The 23944-nt window shown below is 31.9% G+C and overlaps 1 protein-coding gene across 1 annotated transcript in view; it reads left to right on the top strand.

Annotated features, from left to right (window-relative positions):
* The window catches only part of LOC139481150 (very-long-chain 3-oxoacyl-CoA reductase-B-like), a 41483-nt gene extending 21961 nt beyond the window's left edge, over positions 1-19522 (top strand). Inside the window, exons 7-10 of the mRNA XM_071264284.1 lie at positions 1075-1191; positions 2915-2980; positions 8304-8453; positions 19358-19522. Coding sequence (XP_071120385.1) covers positions 1075-1191; positions 2915-2980; positions 8304-8453; positions 19358-19471 — 447 coding nt within the window. The 3' untranslated portion in view covers positions 19472-19522. The remainder of the gene's footprint in view (positions 1-1074; positions 1192-2914; positions 2981-8303; positions 8454-19357) is intronic.
* The last annotated feature ends 4422 nt before the right edge of the window (positions 19523-23944 follow it).

The raw sequence follows: 23944 nt of genomic DNA, 5'->3' as shown, positions 1-23944 counted from the left end.
ATGCGTACATTGTACTACAGATTGGTATAATTAAATGTTGTCTAAGTATTTAACAGATATTTTATTTATTTCTTTTAAAAAAAATGCTGACTACTGGCCTAACTCAATGTTATGTTTTAATGCATTTTTGTAATAAATGCAAATTGAAAAAAACTGAAAATCCCACATACATGTTAAGATATTTTCTCAAAAACAATTTTTAAATGTTGTGTTTTACTTTTGGGGAAAATTATATCTTAATCAAATATGGACAATTTCATGTTAAGGCCAAATAAAAATATATCTGGTTCCAGTTACCCAACGGACCCTGAATTAAAATAACTAAACTGATAAATTTCTATCAGAAGTATCTGTTATGGCTAAAATGCAAGAATTCATAACAGAATGCAACAAAATTAACTAAAAATGTATCATGACCTTTTTATTGTATTTTGTTTATTTTACAACCAAACACATGTAAAATGGTCAACTTCCAGTAGGGCGTGTATAATACTGGAAACAATTTAGGTAAACACACAATTTTTTCTTGATTTTAACAATGCAAAAAATAGAAAAATGTTTTTTTTTTTTTTTTTTAATTGCTGACCTACCCGACCCTATATTTTAAAAGTATGTAACTTGAACCACACATATATTTTTATTTGGCCTAAGGATCCATAATTCAGTTTGACAGCTTATTCTGGTAATTTTTTGAGGTACCTCTATTTATGATGTGTTTAAACTCATACAGCATGTACAAGGCATATAAAGTAGAAAATTGATAAAGCAAGTGTCACAATTTCTAAAGATAACTGTACAGAAATATCAAACACTACAAAATCTCAGTTTCTAGAAGAAAGTCTCATTACTAGGGCTTTATTTTTTGTTTACTGGGCATGTGCTACTACATTTAGTCATATATTAGCCTAGATTATGGGAACCTTGGATTAAAAAACCATAGCCAGTTTTTATAGTGGCTAACCTGTCAATTTTTTGGTATTAAGAATATTATTACAATCATTTCTGAATTTACCGTATCAGAAATTCACATTTTAATGGTAATATAAATGAGGAAAATATTATATTTTTCCACAGATGACAAGTATTGTTTTACCTGAAATGGTGTCACGGAGTAGAGGAGTGGTCATCAATGTAGCGTCTGCCTCAGGTGTAAATCCTAGTCCTCTTCTTACTGTATATTCAGCTTCTAAGGTATGTTTTAATGTATACTGTCTAGATGGTTATAAAACATAGACTTTGCTTGTAAATCAGGCACCTTTATAGCTTGAGCTGTTTGAGCCAAGACTCTGTGTTTAAGACGGTACTTTGACCTATAATGGTTTATTTTTACAAATTGTGACTTGGATGGAGAGTTGTCTCATTGGCACTCATACCACATCTTCTTATATCTATCTATCTATAGGGATATGCATTTCAAAAGCAAACTCACCATGTGAAAAGAAATTTAGAATGAAGACTCACAGGACTAAATGATAAAATCATTTGACAATTTAATGCATCTGAGTACTTTACTCACATGAAAAAACAGTTAAATCAACAAGTGTAGCTTTTATTAATTTAATAGTTTTATATTAAATGATTTTTTTGTGTTTATCTAAAAAAAAAAAAGGCTTTTTGTCAGTAGTATTAACCAGGAAATAAGTTTTGTTGTTCCTTCACAATTTAAGTAACGGAGGATTACTCTGAATATGAAGATTGTCCAGCCCATCTTGCCGCCAAACTAATCGGATGTTTGTTTCTTTTCACATGCAGTTAACTTTATCTTTATCAACATTGTTTATAGGTTTTTATGCCCCATTTATTATCATTATGTTTTCTGGTCTGTATGTCCGTCCGTTTGTTTGTCTGTCCGTCCCTCTGTCCCGCTTCAGGTTGCAGTCTTGTAATTGACTGCTCCATAGGCTTACATGCAAAACAGATGATCTTTGAAAATAAAAAAATAAAAAATGCTACATAGAAAAAAAAATTCATGTTCATATCATGTATGTATTAATGTGAAATAGTGATTTAATAAAAAAAAAAAAAAAGTGGGTCATGCCACGAAGAATAAAAAGTTATGTAAACCTGAAGTCAAAACATTTTTTTCTACTTTCTGTTTGCTGTTTTTACTAGGCCTCACCACTTCCAGTAAACACGATATCCTTCCACTTTCCTGGATTGATATCCCCCAAAAGATGCAAGATTTTTTTAAAGTCTATATATATGTTTCAATTCAGCATAAACCTATAATCAAACAGAAAAAAATTCAGAAAAATATGCACTATTTTGTTTCCCTCCATGTTTTGACATGCACAGGAAACTGGAGTTGTAATACAAGACAGGTACCTTTAGGTTACAGTTTTGGTTGAGGTAGTCTTTGATGAAGTTGAGGTCCAATCAACTTGAAAAAGTACTAATGTCCCTATGATATGATCTTTCTAATTTTAATGCCAAATTAAAGATTTTCCCCCATTTTCACGGTCCATACAACATAGAAAATGATAGTGCGGATGGGGCATCTGTGTAGTAGGGACACATTCTTGTTAGCCCATACTTCTGAAGAGTAAAAGAAAATATATGAACCATCAGATGTTTAGTTTTTTAAGTTTTCATTTGTCAGTTTCAATTCAAGAGTTTAAAAAAAAAGGTTATGGACTTTGAGCTCTATAACTAAGATTATTCCATTGGAGGTCATTTTGTGTTATACAAATGTCATCGAAATTAAAAGTAAACTGTTTGTTTTATGATGGGTGAAGCTTATTTTATTAATATATATGCAGTGAAAATAATGAATATATTTTATGATTGCAAAGTTAACATATATAGTTAATAATTGTATTGTGAGATCTTTGTGATATTTTATTATCATGATTATGAAAAAGCTAATTTTATGTTAATATTATCTTACTGATTTTTATGTTTATTTTTTTTTCAGGCTTTTGTTCATTACTTTTCACTGTGTCTAGAACGAGAATACAGGGACCGTGGTATCACTGTACAGGTAATTAAATGACAAGAAATTATACTTTGAAAACAGAAATATTACATTTCAACATTATGATATATATGTAAATAAACTACACAGATGACCATCGATATGTTACGTTAGTTGTAGCCTCAATCCTGTCCTTCTTTGAGGCTTGCATGCAGATATTTTTCTCTATTAAGGACATGGTAGATGTGATTGGTGTAGAATCACCATACAGGGTTCAATAAAATACTGATTTCTTTTAGGCTTGCATGCAGACATTTTTCTCTATTAAGGACATGGTAGTTGTGATTGGTGTAGAATCACCATACAGGGTTTAATAAATTACTGATTTCTTTGAGGCTTGCATTCAGACATTCAATAAAGTACTGATTTCTTTGAGGCTTGCATGCAGACATTCAATAAAGTACTGATGTCTTTGAGGCTTGCATGCAGACATTTTTCTCTATTAAGGACATGGTAGATGTGATTGGTGTAGAATCACCATGCAGACATTCAATAAAGTACTGATTTCTTTGAGGCTTGCATGCAGACATTCAATAAAGTACTGATTTCTTTGAGGCTTGCATTCAGACATTCAATAAAGTACTGATGTCTTTGAGGCTTGCATTCAAACATTCAATAAAGTACTGATTTCTTTGAGGCTTGCATTCAGACATTCAATAAAGTACTGATGTCTTTGAGGCTTGCATTCAGACATTCAATAAAGTACTGATTTCTTTGAGGCTTGCATGCAGACATTTTTCTCTATTAAGGACATGGTAGATGTGATTGGTGTAGAATCACCATGCAGACATTCAATAAAGTACTGATGTCTTTGAGGCTTGCATTCAAACATTCAATAAAGTACTGATTTCTTTGAGGCTTGCATTCAGACATTCAATAAAGTACTGATGTCTTTGAGGCTTGCATTCAGACATTCAATAAAGTACTGATTTCTTTGAGGCTTGCATGCAGACATTTTTCTCTATTAAGGACATGGTAGATGTGATTGGTGTAGAATCACCATGCAGACATTCAATAAAGTACTGATGTCTTTGAGGCTTGCATTCAAACATTCAATAAAGTACTGATGTCTTTGAGGCTTGCATTCAGACATTCAATAAAGTACTGATGTCTTTGAGGCTTGCATTCAGACATTCAATAAAGTACTGATGTCTTTGAGGCTTGCATGCAGACATTCAATAAAGTACTGATGTCTTTGAGGCTTGCATTCAGACATTCAATAAAGTACTGATGTCTTTGAGGCTTGCATTCAGACATTCAATAAAGTACTGATGTCTTTGAGGCTTGCATGCAGACATTCAATAAAGTAATGATGTCTTTGAGGCTTGCATTCAGACATTCAATAAAGTACTGATTTCTTTGAGGCTTGCATTCAGACATTCAATAAAGTACTGATTTCTTTGAGGCTTGCATTCAGACATTCAATAAAGTACTGATGTCTTTGAGGCTTGCATTCAGACATTCAATAAAGTACTGATTTCTTTGAGGCTTGCATTCAGACATTCAATAAAGTACTGATGTCTTTGAGGCTTGCATTCAGACATTCAATAAAGTACTGATTTCTTTGAGGCTTGCATTTAGACATTCAATAAAGAACTGATTTCTTTGAGGCTTGCATTCAGACATTCAATAAAGTACTGATGTCTTTGAGGCTTGCATTCAGACATTCAATAAAGTACTGATGTCTTTGAGGCTTGCATTCAGACATTCAATAAAGTACTGATGTCTTTGAGGCTTGCATTCAGACATTCAATAAAGTACTGATGTCTTTGAGGCTTGCATTCAGACATTCAATAAAGTACTGATTTCTTTGAGGCTTGCATTCAGACATTCAATAAAGTACTGATTTCTTTGAGGCTTGCATTCAGACATTCAATAAAGTACTGATGTCTTTGAGGCTTGCATTCAGACATTCAATAAAGTACTGATGTCTTTGAGGCTTGCATTCAGACATTCAATAAAGTACTGATTTCTTTGAGGCTTGCATTCAGACATTCAATAAAGTACTGATGTCTTTGAGGCTTGCATTCAGACATTCAATAAAGTACTGATTTCTTTGAGGCTTGCATGCAGACATTTTTCTCTATTAAGGACATGGTAGATGTGATTGGTGTAGAATCACCATGCAGACATTCAATAAAGTACTGATTTCTTTGAGGCTTGCATGCAGACATTCAATAAAGTACTGATGTCTTTGAGGCTTGCATTCAGACATTCAATAAAGTACTGATGTCTTTGAGGCTTGCATTCAGACATTCAATAAAGTACTGATTTCTATGAGGCTTGCATTCAGACATTCAATAAAGTACTGACTTCTTTGAGGCTTGCATTCAGACATTCAATAAAGTACTGATGTCTTTGAGGCTTGCATTCAGACATTCAATAAAGTACTGATGTCTTTGAGGCTTGCATGCATACATTCAATACAGTACTGATTTCTTTGAGGCTTGCATTCAGACATTCAATACAGTACTGATGTCTTTGAGGCTTGCATTCAGACATTCAATAAAGTACTGATTTCTTTGAGGCTTGCATTCAGACATTCAATAAAGTACTGATGTCTTTGAGGCTTGCATTCAGACATTCAATAAAGTACTGATTTCTTTGAGGCTTGCATTCAGACATTCAATAAAGTACTGATGTCTTTGAGGCTTGCATTCAGACATTCAATAAAGTACTGATTTCTTTGAGGCTTGCATTCAGACATTCAATAAAGTACTGATGTCTTTGAGTCTTGCATTCAGACATTCAATAAAGTACTGATTTCTTTGAGGCTTGCATTTAGACATTCAATAAAGTACTGATGTCTTTGAGGCTTGCATGCAAACATTCAATAAAGTACTGATGTCTTTGAGGCTTGCATTTAGACATTCAATAAAGTACTGATGTCTTTGAGGCTTGCATTCAGACATTCAATAAAGTACTGATGTCTTTGAGGCTTGCATTCAGACATTCAATAAAGTACTGATTTCTTTGAGGCTTGCATTCAGACATTCAATAAAGTACTGATGTCTTTGAGGCTTGCATTTAGACATTCAATAAAGTACTGATGTCTTTGAGGCTTGCATTCAGACATTCAATAAAGTACTGATGTCTTTGAGGCTTGCATTTAGACATTCAATAAAGTACTGATGTCTTTGAGGCTTGCATTCAGACATTCAATAAAGTACTGATGTCTTTGAGGCTTGCATTCAGACATTCAATAAAGTACTGATGTCTTTGAGGCTTGCATTCAGACATTCAATAAAGTACTGATGTCTTTGAGGCTTGCATTCAGACATTCAATAAAGTACTGATGTCTTTGAGGCTTGCATGCAGACATTCAATAAAGTACTGATGTCTTTGAGGCTTGCATGCAGACATTCAATAAAGTACTGATGTCTTTGAGGCTTGCATGCAGACATTCAATAAAGTACTGATTTCTTTGAGGCTTGCATTCAGACATTCAATAAAGTACTGATTTCTTTGAGGCTTGCATTCAGACATTCAATAAAGTACTGATGTCTTTGAGGCTTGCATTCAGACATTCAATAAAGTACTGATGTCTTTGAGGCTTGCATTCAGACATTCAATAAAGTACTGATGTCTTTGAGGCTTGCATGCAGACATTCAATAAAGTACTGATTTCTTTGAGGCTTGCATGCAGACATTCAATAAAGTACTGATGTCTTTGAGGCTTGCATGCAGACATTCAATAAAGTACTGATGTCTTTGAGGCTTGCATGCAGACATTTTTCTCTATTAAGGACATGGTAGATGTGATTGGTGTAGAATCACCATGCAGACATTCAATAAAGTACTGATTTCTTTGAGGCTTGCATGCAGACATTTTTCAATTCCATGATATCAAGTAGCTATGAAAATGTGTACCCACAAAAATAGATAAGTCCAAACTATCAGAAAAATAGAGAAACATTATTTTTGAGATGAAGTTTCCATCTTTTAACTGATATTAAGGTGTTTGATTTGATATTTTTCATAACCAATTTTTTCTTTCAACTAGTTTTTTCTCACCTGCAAGAATCAAGATAATTGTATCGAGATTTAAAGTTTGAACTGCATCTTTTAAAACCTCACCAGAGTAATGTGTTGAGGGGGACATGGAAATACTGAGTAGCAGTGTGTCCGTCTTTCCGTCCATCAGATCATGTTAGCTCAGGAATAATTCTTTTTTAAAGCATTTTAAAGCATTTTAAATCATGTGATGTAATATGCCTTTAAACAAAATATTTATTTCAATTAAGCTTCAATTTTTTTTTCAGTATCAAATGCGTAATACATGTATTACTTTAAGTCCTTCTCAAGGTCTGACAATTAGACACTCCTTATACAGATCAATTCAGTTTGAAATCAGTACATGTACTAAAACTTTTCCATAAATTTTTAAACAAAAGTTTTCCCAACAGAAATCTGGTTAATGATTAGGGTTAAACAGCATTTGGGCAAACAAGACAGGGGATTCAAACTGTTTTCCTGCATTAACATATGAACCTATTAATCTATGCTTTTTCAAATTTATATGTTCCTTTGGGTGACAAATGGAGGTCAAGATTAATATTGATGATTATCACTTATGCCTTTTGGTAATTATGGTCCTTAATTGTTTGGAAAATATCAGTTTAAGTCATATTTTGTGCATTTACAAGTGAACAAAACATATAATGATTTTCCAATTAATTCAATGTCCCTTATAACAAAATTGAAGTAAAATTAGATATTGAAGAATAACCTTGTGCCATTCAGGATTATGGTCCTTGGTTGATTCCAAAATGGCATTGTTTTTGTTTAATAACTTGCAAACTTAAGACTCATAGTTACTCTTTATTTACTGATATTCATATGTCACATCAGGCGACCACAGTGTCTGTCAAAATAGAAAATAACATATTTGTATGAGGGTTGTAATGCCATTTACTGTCAGGCTTCAAATGGTCATTTTCGGCTACCGTTAGCGCCAAATTGGATAAAATTTTACTGTGAATCGTCAAAATATCCTTATCCTGATTTGTCAAAGGTGTCAAATAATTATCGTTACCGTCATTTTCGGGAAAAATTTAACGTGATTTGTCAGAGTCAGTCAATTTTTTTGTCTTCTAAAAGAAAGTGTACATTATTTTGTCATCATGGTCATGCACCAAAAATTATTTGGATAGAATTTTTACCGTTTTTTCGTCATGAATGTACCCCTATTACCACCCTCTTGTATGTGTCAGAGTTTGAGTTTATTATAGATAGATAGATACTTTATTCTCAAGCCAATTAACAAAGGTACTAATAATACAGAATACATAATATTTTAATCAATTTTAACTCTGATCTTCTTTTTCAGAGTGTATTGCCATATTTTGTTGCCACCAAAATGTCTAAGATAAAGAAAGGCAGCTTTTGGATCCCCTACCCTGATCAGTATGCTGCCAGTGCTTTAGATACTGTTGGTTTTGAGAAGACAACAAACGGATGGTGGTCACATAGTATTACTGTAAGTATATTTACTGGAGATTCCTTGTTTTCACTCCTTACCTGTTATTAAGATATTGTAATGTTTTAAAGTGACATTTTGTATAGGTGTCCTAAAATAGAAGAAAGCAATGGGTCTGGTTTATGAAATGGCATTTGTAGCCAGGAATTCATTTTTCATTTAAATGAAGGAAACTAAGCAAAGTTATCCTATTATTTCAACTGTTTTTTCAAATAAAGAACATTTTTTTCAATTAGAATTTGTTTTTAACTAAGCCTAATGTAGCCTTATAATAAGCTTTATTTATTTTCTATTTTAAGGCATTTGTATGCAAAACTGTCTGCCATTACTTTTAAAAGATCTCACACAAGTTCTCAGAAAATTGTGTATGACAATTACAAAAACATTTGATGTCATAAAAATATGATTCTTGCATGCATATGACATCTAAAGATTATTTGTAGCTATTTATAACTAAGGTCATCAAAAAATTCAGCTTGATACCCAAAGGTGTAAATATATCTATGAAAGGTAATGCAGATAATTTAAGTACAAAAAACTTTCTATTTTGTATTTTAATTAAAAATAAAGGTTTTTTTTCACTCACATTTTGCTTGTCTTTTAAGGATGGTTTATTTAGAGTTCACCAATGATTCACTGACTGAGCTTTAAACTTTGTCATTTTTTCAGTCTAAAAGTGTCATATTCTACATTAATTCTATAATGCTTAAACTGGGAAATAAACTCATCATAGATACCAGGACTAAATTTTATATATACAAAATGTTTTCTTTACCTTTATTTTCAAACCAATTCTCCTACTGCTTTGTGATCTGATTTCAAAGTGAACCTTGAGAAAAGAACATAGGCCATTGTATTTGAAGGCTAATAAACAAAAAAAGGTGGAAAAATAAATTACAACTACCGGGTACATAATGTTTTCAAGCATTAAAGAGTACAATATTATATTTCTTAAGATGTTTTGTCTAGCAGATGGTGTTATAAATACTTATACTAGTTCTTATATTGGTTCATCATGTTCATATGACACAAAGAAACAAACAAGATGGATTAGAGAAATGATTGAATATAGGTATCCGTTCTGTTGAGTGAAGCTACAAATCATCCAATTGCAATCTCAAAAAAATTTAGAAATAGATTTCAGGTTTCTTGAGTCATTTTACTCATCTAAAGAACTGTTGAGTAGTTGATTTAAGGTCATTTCATTTTAAATCATACTTTTTCCTTAATTAGATTGGTGAGTGAAAATTATCTTTATTTTTTTTTTTACTTCTGCAGTTGTCACAAAGCTTTTGTATTTGACTACATGAAAAAAAATGAGGGGTTTTAAGACCTCTATTTGACCCAGAAAATTAACAATTTGATGGCCATTTAAGAGCAAAATTAATATATCCAAAATAACAAAGGAGTAGGTTTAAAAAGGCCCATAAATGGCTCCTATTTCTAGCTACAGTTTCTATTGATTTTCCAGACAGAAAACATCGAGTACATTTGTTAATAAAAAAATCTTTTCACATAATGTTTGTCATAACATTTTATAATTATCTGACTTGAATATTTACTTTTTATACGACCGCAAAAAATTGAAAATTTTTTGGTCGTATATTGGTATCACGTTGGCGTCGTCATCGCCGTCGAAGACATTTGGTTTTCGCACTCTAACTTAAGTAAAAGTAAATAAAAATCTATGAAATTTAAACACAAGGTTTATGACCATGGAAGGAAGGTTGGGATTGATTTTGGGTGTTTTGGTCCCAACAGTTTGGGAATAAGGGGCCAAAAAGGGCCCAAATAAGTATTTTTCTTGGTTTTCGCACAATAACTTTAGTATAAGTAAACAGAAATCTATGAAATTTTAACATATGGTCTATGACCACAAAAGGAAGGTTGGGATTGATTTGTGAGTTTTAGTCCCAACAGTTTAGGAATTAGGGGCCAAAAAAAGGTCCCAAATAAGCATTTTTCTTGGTTTTTCACAATAACCTTAGTATAAGTTAATAGAAATCTATGAAATTTTAACACAAGGTTTGTGACCACTAAAGGAATTTTGGATTGATTTTGGGAGTTTTGTTCCAAACGAATAAGGGGCCAAAAGGGTCTAAAATTAAACTTTGTTTGATTTCTTCAAAAAATGAAATATTGGGGTTCTTTGATATGCCAAATCTATCCGTGTATTCAGATTCTTAATTTTTGGTCCTGTTTTCAAATTGGTCTACATTAAGGTCCAAAGGGTCCAAAATTAAACTTTGTTTGATTTCATCAAAAAATGAATTATTGGGGTTCTTTGATACGCCAAATCTATCCGTGTATTCAGATTCTTAATTTTTGGTCCTGTTTTCAAATTGGTCTACATTAAGGTCCAAAGGGTCCAAAATTAAACTTAGCTTGATTTTAACAAAAATTGAATTCTTGGGGTTCTTTGATATGCTGAATCTAAACATGTACTTAGATTTTTGATTATGGGCCCAGTTTTCAACTTGGTCCAAATCGGGGTCCAAAATTATTATATTAAGTATTGTACAATAGCAAGAAATTTTCAATTGCACAGTATTCCGCAATAGCAAGAAATCTTCAATTGCACAGTATTGTGCAATAGCAAGAAATCTTCAATTGCACAGTATTGCGCAATAGCAAGAAATATCTAATTGCACAATATTGCGCAATAGCAAGAAATTTTCAATTGCACAGTTTTAAGCAATAGCAAGAAATACTCAATTGCACAGTTTTGTCCTGTTTTCAAATTGGTCTACATTAAGGTCCAAAGGGTCAAAAATTAAACTTTGTTTGATTTCAACAAAAATTGAATATATGGGGTTCTATCATATGCTGAATCTAACCATGTATTTATATTTTGGATATTGGACCATAATAGGTAAATGTCCAATTTAAAAATTTTAACTTTTTAAGTTTAAGTTCTTAGACCACATTCATTCTGTGTCAGAAACCTATGTTGTGTCAACTATTTAATCACAATCCAAATTCAGAGCTGTATCAAGCTTAAATGATGTGTCCATACTTGCCCAAACTGTTCAGGGTTCGACCTCTGCGTTGTATAAAGCTGCGCCCTGCAGAGCATCTGGTTTGACATCTGCGCTTAATGTTTCCCAGACCTTAATCTGGTAAAATTTATATATAATTTTAAATTTTTAGCAAAATTCTCTATTTTTGGCATATTTGTGATGTAAAATTCAACACTTTGAAAATAAAACTTTATCATGATTTTTCATCGACTTGGAGCATGTTTCACCTTGAAACATTGAACATAATCATTGATCAGGACCAATTATAGCCGGTACCAAAATTACTCGTTTCACTTCGTTTGTTTAAAGATAATTGTCAGTTTGAAAGACTTGACGTTTAACACAAATATGTACTTGAAAGATGTTGTTTGTATAGACGAACATTATGGTAAATTATTTAGTTGGTTACTTGCATATGCTCTTCATTTCAAGGTCCAAAGTCAATATTTAAAAATTCAAAAAATAGTATGGGTTTTTTTTGTCAAAAGACTTTTTTTGTATTTAAACGCTTATAATTAGAAGGGCATATTCTGTGACATCATTGATATAAAAAAAAATACATGTTTTTATACGCCTGCCAAAAATCTTTTGCATTGTATAATGCTATCATGTCGTCGTTGTTGTCCGAAGATGCATTTACCTTCTGGACATGAAATTTAGTTTAAGTAAATGGATCTCTTTAAATTTTTACCAGAAGGTTCAATACCACTAAAGAAAGGTTCTGATTGGTGTTGGGGGTTACAACTTGTGTTTAAGTGTATTAATCTCCCTGAAATTATACCACAAGTTTCCATACCACAAAGGGATGGTTAGGATTGACTTTGGGGGGTTATGGCTCAAGCCATATTTTTTGGGGGAAGCCAATAGGCAACACCATTATGTGTATTGCACAAAAGCAAAAAATTGAGTAAACTTTTTTTCAGGGTTGGGTTGGGGGTGGTGGTCAATTTGCAAAAGCACAAAAGCAAAAAATATATAAATTAAAATCATATAACCAAATCTAAGTTCTTTGACTACAGTTATTCTGTGTCAGAAACCTATTATGTGTCAAATATTTAATTACAATTCAAATTCAGACCTGTATCAAGCGCAAAAATTGTGTCAATTTTAGCCCCAACTGTTCAGGGTAGGACCTCTGCGTTTGTATCCGGCTGCGCTCAGGGAAGCAATTTATTCAATCTTATGTTACCCCAAAAAAGGAAAAACTAATATAAATAGATATATTTAACCAAAGTTTCACATTTAAATTTAAAATTAGTCCAAATAAGCCAATTAAACATCTTTCCCTTTCTTAATCTTAATCATATACAATTCTTTTCATGCAATAACTGTTGAGCAAATATTTAATGAATGCATTAATTGCTTATCTTATCATGCTTATATTTACGTGCATTAGCTTATAAATATAAACTAACTTTTGTTTGAACTTAAAAAATCACAAAAGTGGATTAATAATATTTAGTACATTTGTACTGCATAGTATTTTACATAAGTCAGCTAAAAAGTCTACTCAGTCTTCCAACTAAGCCCTTTAGAGTGAAAATTTCACACCTTCTCTCAATAATAAAATAGATATAAATATGTCATCCACTACTGATTAGGGGACATATGATATTACATAAAACAGATGTTTAAAACAAAAACTGAGTGTGTAAATTTTTGATAAACCCTCAAGTTAAGAAATTACAAAAGTAAAAAGTAAATATTCTGATTTAGTTTTACATCTACACATTACCTCATCAGATATTAAAAAGAAGAAGCACGAGTTTTGAATAATGTATTATTTTTCATAGTTTTATATGTTATATTTAAGCTTTCCTATCGTTAATTATCCGTTTTTAGATGGTGACGTTCCCTTGTCACCATCTTACGGTGTTTATATATCTCAACTTGTATGATTGCTCGTGTATGTAATAATGTTTTAGATTTTAACGAGAAAAATTTATGTATTACTGAAAAATTATTACACCAGGGTTTTCGATATCACAAACTAGTCAAAACATTTACTAAATTTTATCATCGGTATAAAGACATCATTCGTAAATATAGCTCAACATGCAGACTTCTAATACGTTTAGGTATTTCACATCCAATTTTTTATGGAAATATTCTTTATAAAGCACAAAGGTGTCAGTATTCACCTCAGAAACTTACAAAACCTTTGAATAGACTTATTAAGAAGGGATATAATTACGATTCTGTTGTCAAGTCATTAAAGATTGCATATTTTGGCGTTAATATTGAGTCACTGATAAGGTCTTTGCATCGGAACTAAACACATTTACTCTAAAAACAGTTGTTGGCATGACACGGGTTATGTTCTTCTCATATATGTTATGATGGTATGATACTAAACCCCTAACGGGAAGGATTGTGCCTGATGTTCATATGATGAAATCATAATCTTTTAGTCAGTTTAATTGAAGTCTGGAGCTGGCATGTCAGTTAACTGCTAGTAGTCTGTTGTTATTTATGTATTATTGTCATTTTGTTTATTTTCTTTGGTTACATCTTCTGACATCAGACTCGGACTTCTCTTGAACTGAATTTTAATGTGCGTATTGTTATGCATTTACTTTTCTACATTGGTTAGAGGTATAGGGGGAGGGTTGAGATCTCACAAACATGTTTAACCCCGCCGCATTTTTGCGCCTGTCCCAAGTCAGGAGCCTCTGGCCTTTGTTAGTCTTGTATTATTTTAATTTAATTTCTTGTGTACAATTTGGTAATTAGTATGGCGTTCATTATCACTGGACTAGTATATATTTGTTTAGGGGCCAGCTGAAGGACGCCTCAGACTCTGGGTGCGGGAATTTCTCCCTACATTAAAGACCTGTTGGTGACCCTCTGCTGTTGTTTTTTATTTGGTTGGGATGTTGTCTTTTTGACACATTCCCCATTTCCATTCTCAATTTTATTAATACAGGTAAAAGTAATGTTAAATTAAACAGACATAGAAAAATCCAAATACATGAGTCTGATACCTATTCATATCTATATTTATGTTTATATGGCTTATATGGCAATTTGAGGTCTAGGTTGGGCAACTCAACAGTAAATTAAATGGCATCTATACTAATATAAACAATATGAGCCCATGCCCGGTAAATTGTTTATTTTAGACTTTTTTTATTATTTTGATAAATGTTTTACATTGTTTTTAATCAAAAATGAGAATTTGAGTCAAATCGGTCAACATGAACTTGTCAGCTAGTGCCCATTTTAATTCTGTTCTTTTTTAACATAAAAATGAATTTCCTACTATTTTTAATAATCCAGATATATGATATTTTAAATATAATGCTAGTAGTAAGCTTATTGTATATATATGTTTGAGAAGTTATTGTATTTACAATGTATTGGAATTTATATACTTAAGGTTAATCAGTAAATTAAAAAAAGAAGATTTGTCCTTTATCGGATACACCATCCCTTTTGAAAAGTATTGGGTAAAGTTTCGTTCTTTAAGTTTAATTATTGTTCCTGCAGATATTTGATTTCTTTGTACTTCAGTGTACAATAATGACTTACACTGTTACAGATGCATCTTGTTCTAGTTAACTGACGTTATAAGGTTGCTGCCCCTGAATTGGTAATTTTAAGGAAATTTTGCTGTTTTGGTTTATTATCTTGAATATTATTATAGATAGAGATAAACTGTAAACAGCAATAATGTTCAGCAAAGTAAGATCTACAAACACATCACCATCACCAAAACACAATTGTGTCATGAATCCATCTGTGTCCATTGTTTAATATTCACATAGACCAAGGTGAGCGACACAGGCTCTTTAGAGCCTCTAGTTTGTACAATGCATGGCTTATAGAAATAGTCAAACAATACGGTCATTTGACCACTTTAGGAGTTATTGCCCTTTATAGTCAATTATTAACCATTTTTCGTAAATCTTAGTAAACTTTTAGAAAAATCTTCTCCTCTGAAACTACTGGGCCAAATTAAACCAAAATTGGCCATAATCATAATTGGGGTATCTAGTTTAAAAAATGTGTCTGGTAACTTGGCCAACAAACCAAGATGGCCACCACGGCTAAAAATAGAACATGGGGGTAAAATGCAGTTTTTGGCTTATAACTCAAAAACCAAAGCATTAAGAGCAAATCTGACAGGAAGTAAAATTGTTAATCAGGTCACGATCTATCTGCCCTGGAATTTTCAGATGAATCGGATAATACGTTGTTATGTTGCTGTCCCTGAATTGGTAATTTTGAGGAAATTTTGCTGTTTTTTTGTTATTATCTTGAATATTATTATAGATAGAGATGAACTGTAAACAGCAATAATGTACAGCAAAGTAAGGACTAAAAATAAGTCAACCTGACCAAATAGTCAATTGACCCCCTAAGAAGATATTGCCCTTCATAGTCAATTTTTAACAATTTTCATAAAATTTGTAGATTTTCAATAACATTTTCCACATAAAGTACTGTTATAGATAGAGATAATTGTAAGCAGCAAGCATGTTTAGTAAAGTAAGATCTACAAACACATCACCATCACCAAAACACAATTGTGTCATGAATCCATCTGTGTCCATTGTTTAATATTCACATAGACCAAGGTGAGCGACACAGGCTCTTTAGAGCCTCTAGTTTGTATAATGCATGGCTTATAGAAATAGTCAAACAATACACAATTCATTAATTTTTTTTTGGCACCAGCTTTCTTGAAATTGTTTCAAAACAGAATTAAAAGTTTATCATATTCACCAGTCAAACAAGGATTTAAACTAGTTTGTATGGGACCCTGTTGTGGTCTTTGTAAATTAAAATAGCATGTATATAGTTTCTGCTATAGATTAGAAATTATTGCTAGCATTTATTTTATGCCATTTTGATTTCAGTAAAAGTGAATACAGATATGTATCAGATATCAGAATGGGAGTTCTTAAATTATTCAAAACCTTGCAATAATAATGGACTTTTATGATCAAAAGCTAGTATCTAAAAGGAAATTTTGTAAAATTTTATTTTCCCTTTTTTCCATATAATTACTAATTAAATGTTTTCTTCAAGTTAATCTACTTACAGTTAAATTTTCTTAAACTTTTATTAGATTCTTAAACCATCCTGGATTTTTACCAAACTTAGACAGAAGCTTCTTACAATCAAATTAAAGATTGTATCTAGAGGAACATTTTTGATAATTTTTCTCCATTTTTGTTGATTCAGGACTAACAACAAAAATAGAAAAGACACGGCAGGGTTCCATGGAACCTTTGCAAATTTTTGTCTGTTGGTTTTCTTTTTATATTTTGCCATGGCTTTGTGTGTTAATTTTGACTTTTTGGGTATGAAATTGTAACTTTTGCATCTCTCTCACGCAAAATGTTAATCTTTCAAACTGATACAATATTTTATAGAGATTTCTGGTATTGTACTTTCAATAAATTTGACTCTTTGCCATATGAGCTAGGTTGTGTCTTGATCTAGTTTCAAACATGACTAATGATCTGTATACAAACTTGACACAGTATATTCACTGTAAAAAATGCATTTCTTATATATGTCTTAAATGTCATTTATATAAAGTTAATTAGCCTTTAAAAAAATCAGTTTCCTTATAACAGTGCCCTCATTAACTGAAGTTTGACATTTAGATATGCTTCAATCAAACAGTAAAAGATCCTACATGTAGTTCAAATTAAAAATAAAAAAATAATCTGAAATATGGGATATTGACCTTTCATACCTTTGATTAAGAAGATCATGATCTTTCATGAAAGCATTTATATCAAAGATTCCTTGGTGAATAACTGAAAGTTAATTACATATACATTTATCCATTTATTAGCTTTTACTTTTTGTTCTTAAAGAATAGGTGTGAGTTGTAGGCGGGAATGAAAATAATTATCATTCAGTGCAGACTATCCCTTAGGATAAAAAGCTTTTATAACAGCTGGCCTGAGAACACAGTCATTTCCTAGTGCATTTCTTTTAGACAATGAACTTAAATTAAAAAAATCCCACCTGCTCTTTCTCAAAAAGATTTTTACAGTGTTGTTTACTACCAGTGAGACAAATAATATCAAAATTATAGAAATTCTACCAGCTCTAACTCAAAATATTGGGGGTGTAAAATTCAGTTTGACAGCTTCAGACGTGATAAATTTGACCTTTTTGAACTGGACCAAATCACTACTTAACATTAAGATTCAGCACCCAAATTTTTTTAACATGTAATTACACCCCCCTACTTAATATTTCATGCATTTAATATCAAGAAATAAATTGGGAAAGTGTATCAAATAAAACATGCAAGTTATACACTGTTTACACTAGGAACTATATTCGTAGACAATGAAAAACCAAAGGACGATAACTGTGTCCTTGGACCAGCTGTTCAGAAGTACCTTTTTTTATTAAAGGAAATATAAGTTCTAAAGGACTCATTGACTTATTGTCATTAAGAAATACCAAATTACCTAAATTTAATTCAGATATATATATATATGATTGAAAGGAGATATATTGTTAAGTTCAAGGAGAGGACACCACAAAGACAATCCTAACCATAAGACTGTTATTCAGGGGCCATGATAGAGGGTAATATACAGTCATCAATTATAGACCGTAGTCTATACAATTTGTAAAGCTCTTAATCATCTGGAGTCTTGAAAAGATGGGAATAAATTTAACAAAAACAAACAATGATGATGCCATTAAAACTTAAATCTCAAAATAGTGGACAACATTAGGTATGACATACATCATCTACTAACAAGGGGCCTGAATTCGAACAGTCACAAGATGTACATCATCTACTAACAAGGGGCCTGAATTAAAACAGTCACAAGACATACATTATCTACTAACAAGGGGCCTGAATTATTTGAACAGTCAAAAAACATACATCATCTACTAACAAGGGGCCTGAATTCGAACAGTCACATGACAGTCACATGATCATGTTGCATGTTAGACTTGTTTTTCGAGATATCAATCTTCACCCTTTTTAGTCTTGATCAATAATATATTTAAAGTTTTATTTAAGAAAATAAATTTTTAATACAAGCCACCTATATTTGTTAATTTCTGTGTCATTTGGTCTCTTGTGGAGATATGATGGATAGTTGTCTCATGGCAATCATACCACATCTTCTTTTTATAGTTTAAGGTTAGTATGTTCTATATATTGCATTGATGTTGATTATTTGTCTTATCTTTCTTTTTATGCTGCCTCCTTTAAGTTTTGCCCTTGTCCTTCTGTACGCCCCAATTGGCCAAAGTTGATTTCTGTTCTCTATCTTTAGTTTGCCTCAATCAAATGTTACGAAACTTATACACAATGTATTACCAAAACACAGAGGTCAAGTTTGAATTTTTTATGGCCTCACTTTTACTGTTTTAGAGTTATGCACCTTTACAAATAGAAAAATTGCTGAATTATTGTTTCCGTTCTCTTACCTTAGTTTGCCACAACCAAATAAAACTTGTACACAATACTTATTACAACAAAACTAGATCAAGTATAAATTTGGGTAGCTTCACATTTAGTGTTCTTCAGTTATGTTCCTTTATAACTTTATATGATATGCAAAGGGGGGGGGGGTGCATCATCTGTGTCCTATGGACATATTCCCCCTTGCTTACACCCCTATCCTAAAGGATATATAGTGATTCACATAGCTGTCAATCAGTCTGTCTGTCTGAATTATTTCAGTTTCAAGATTTTTTCACATATAACCCTGTAAACAAATTATTTTTAATCCATGGTTGTGACTTACATTTATATGTTTTATTTTTAATCCATGGTTGTGACTTACATTTATATGTTTTATTTTTAATCCATGGTTGTGACTTACATTTATATGTTTTATTTTTAATCCATGGTTGTGACTTACATTTATATGTTTTATTTTTCAGGGATGGTTATTTGATTTAATCCCAGAAAGTCTCATGCTGAATTCGGGTATGAAGATTTTACAAGGTGCCAGGAAGAAGGGACTTAGAAAATCTAATGCTCCAAAAAAGGATTAAAATCTTTTGTTTTTATTTATATTTGATAATAAAAATGATGAAATCATGTAACACTTACGTCAGTTATATTTTCTTAGGAAGTGTTGTAAAAAAAATTATGTTACCTTGTTACCAAGATATTTATCATTACTATTGTTTGGTTGGAACACAAATTCTTGAAAGAAATTACATTTTTAATCCATTTATAAAAATAATGAGACAACTATCTACCATAGATCATACAATATGAATGTTAGCAGCTTTAAGTCACCATACAGCTTATATCTGCCTACTTTTTAATGACAATAAGAAGGCACTATATAATTAGTTTTTTTGTTAATCTCTGTAGATGACAAAGTATTTGTTGTCCCCTGCATAACCCATTGGGGGGGGACATGGAAACACCGGGCATCCATCCCTCTGTTCCTCTGTGTGATCGTCCCTCTGTCCATTCTTGTTTGCCCTCTCACAGGTACAATTCTTGCCTGATTCATATAAAACTTATACAATAGGTGAATATCAACAATATCTCAGATAAGTTTTATAATTGTGGACAATCGACTTTTTTAAAAGAGTTATGTCCCTTGGAAATATTAAATTTATGGAAATAGCCTTGTTATTGCTCTATAATTCTTTCCAGATTTTTATAAAAGGAGTAGGTGTGTTAATGCCCTGTTTTGGCACAAGGAAATAAAATGTTTCAAAACTGTTTCAAATTGGCACAAAATGTTTAGAAATACATAGGGTCAACAAGTATAAATCAAAACATAAAAGATTTTTATCTGATGATGTCACAATTACGTCGTGTTATGTACCATTTTCACAATAGTCTGAAAAATACAGAAATTATGCAGTTTTCCATCGATATTTCCATTGTGGAAACATTGTGCGCAGCCAAGGAACAACAAAATAATTTAAGAGAAGCTTTATTTAAACTATTGACATAATCTCACCAAATATAAATTTGTTTCTTGGGTGTGCACATACTTTTTCAATCTGAAACATACTTAAAAATTGATGAAAAACATGGAAAATCAAGAAATTTTACAAAATATTCAAATTTAGTTATGGTTTGTGGCCATGGTAACTCGTTCAATGTGAAATATGTTTTTATTATCTGATTACCTTGTACCTCAATCTAGTTTGGAGTAATTTAAGAATATACATGATAACTTTTAAATTTGCAGTAATATTTGGGCCTAACAAGGGCTTTATTGCCCCTACTCCTTTATAGGTTAATATCAATCTGAATGTTCAGTAAATTGTAGGTTGTTAAATTTTGTTATTTTTTTAAATATTCTTTATATGGGAAAAGTTTTTGATTTAAAAAATTTATAGGATGTTTCTAAATAAAATTGCAACAAAAACTGCATTTATAACAGAGTAGACAGATACCAAAAGGAAATTCTAAACTCATTTTAGGTCAAAGAGAGACAAAAAAAACACAGAGTACAAATCTAAAAGTACTCTTGGTTATAATTGTTTTATTCTTATCCTTCATTTTGCTAATATGTTTTGTCTATTTGCCTTTTTGTATCTTTTTTTTTTTTTGGCATATGATGTGGCTCTGTACATTTATGTAATTGTGTCAATGTTTGTTATTATAGTGATTAGTTATAACACAAGTTTGACTGCTGTACCCCTATTTTTGACAATTTTACCTATTATGTTTGTTTGGTTTGTTCACACATCGTCGTCAATATAATGGAATTTTATGGAACTGTCATACACGTGAGAGGTTAGGCTAGCTATAACACAAGTTTTAATCCATTATTTCAACATAAGAAAATGCCTGTACCAAGTCAGAATTATGACAGTTATTTTCCATTCGTTTGATGTGTTTGAGCTTTCGATATGCCTGATACACAAACTCATTTTGAATTCTTTGTGGTTGACAAACTTATTTTCCCTGATGCTTAGTTCACAAAGTTTCACTACTGCCTGATACACACGCTCATTCACACTGATGCCTGGTACACACGCTCATTCACACTGATGCCTGGTACACAAACTCATTTACACTGATGCCTCATACACAAACTCATTTACACTGATGCCTTATACACAAACTCATTTACACTGATGCCTTATACACAAAACTCATTTACACTGATGCCTTATAAACAAACTCATTTACACTGATGCCTTATACACAAACTCATTTACACTGATGCCTTATACACAAACTCATTCACACTGACGCCTTATACACAAAACTCATTCACACTGATGCCTTATACACAAACTCATTTACACTGATACCTCATACACAAAACTCATTTACACTGATACCTTATACACAAACTCATTCACACTGACGCCTTATACACAAAACTCATTTACACTGATACCTTATACACAAACTCATTTACACTGATGCCTGATATACAAACTCATTTCCACTGATGCCTGATATACAAACTCATTTCCACTGATGCCTTATACACAATCTCATTTACACTGATACCTGATACACACTCATTTACACTGATGCCTTATACTAAAACTCATTTACACTAATGCCTTATACACAAACTCATTTCCACTGATACCTGATACACAAACTCATTTCCACTGATACCTGATACACACTCATTTACACTGATGCCTTATACACAAACTCATTTACGATGATATCTGATACACACTCATTTGCACTGATACCTTATACACAAACCTATTTACACTGATGCCTTATAAACAAACTCATTTACACTGATGCCTTATATACAAACTCATTTCAAATGATGCCTTATACACAAACTCATTTACACTGATGCCTTATACACAAACTCATTTCAACTGATGCCTTATACACAAACCCATTTACACTGATACCTTATACACAAACTCATTTACACTGATACCTTATACACAAACTCATTTACACTGATAACTTATACACAAACTCATTTACACTGATACCTTATACACAAACTCATTTCCACTGATTCCTTACACACAAACTCATTTTCACTGATACCTTATAAACAAACTCATTTACACTGGTGCCTTATACACAAACTCATTCACACTGATGACTTAAACACACACTCATTTACACTGATGCCTGATATACAAACTCATTTCCACTGATTCCTTACACACAAAGTAATTTACACTGATGCCTTATACACAAAAACTCATTTACACTTATGCCTTATACACAAAACTCATTTACACTTATGCCTTGCCCTTATACACAAACTCATTTACACTAATGCCTTATACACAAAACTCATTTACACTGGTGCCTTATACACAAACTCATTACCACTGATGCCTAATACACAAAACTCATTTACACTGATGCCTTATACACAAATCCATTTACACTGATACCTTATACACAAACCAATTTCAACTGATACCTTGTACACAAACTCATTTACACTGATGTCTTATACACATACACATTTACACTTATGCCTTATACACAAACCCATTTACACTGACGCCTTATACACGTACTCTTTTACACTGAAGCCTTATATACAAACTTATTTACACCGAAGCCTTATACACAAACTCATTTACACTGATGCCTTATACACAAACTCATTTACACTGATGCCTTAAACACAAAACTCATTTACACTGATGCCTTATACACAAACTCATTTACACTGATGCCTTATACACAAACCCATTTTCACTGATTCCTTATACACAAACCCATTTCAACTGAAGCCTTACAAACAAACTTATTTACACTGATACCTTATACACAAACTCATTTAAACTGATGCCTTATAAACAAACTCATTTACACTGATGCCTTATACACAAACTCATTTCAACTGATGCTTTATACACAAAACTCATTTATACTGATACCTGATACACAAACTCATTTACACTGATGCCTTATACACAAACTCATTTATGATGATACCCGATACACACTCATTTGCACTGATACCTTATACTCAAACCCATTTACACTGATACCTTATACACAAACTAATTTACACTGATGCCTGATATACAAACTCATTTACACTGATGCCGTATATACAAACTCATTTCAAATGATGCCTTATACACAAACACATTTACACTGATGCCTTATACACAAACCCATTTACACTGATACTTTATACACAAAACTAATTTACACTGATACCTTATACACAAAACTCATTTACACTGATACCTTATACACAAACTCATTTACACTGATACTTTATACACAAAACTAATTTACACTGATACCTTATACACAAAACTCATTTACACTGATACCTTATACACAAAACTCATTTACACTGATACCTTATACACAAAACTCATTTACACTGATGCCTTATACACAAACTCATTTACACTGATACTTTATACACAAAACTCATTTACACTGATACTTTATACACAAAACTAATTTACACTGATACCTTATACACAAAACTCATTCACACTGATACCTTATACACAAACTCATTTTCACTGATGCTTAGTACACAGTCTCATTTTCACTGTGACTAGTTACACCAA

Source organism: Mytilus edulis, chromosome 7 (genome assembly GCF_963676685.1).
Source record: "Mytilus edulis chromosome 7, xbMytEdul2.2, whole genome shotgun sequence".
In the NCBI taxonomy this organism is placed as follows: domain Eukaryota; kingdom Metazoa; phylum Mollusca; class Bivalvia; order Mytilida; family Mytilidae; genus Mytilus; species Mytilus edulis.
This window is presented reverse-complemented; position numbering and strand designations above follow the sequence as displayed.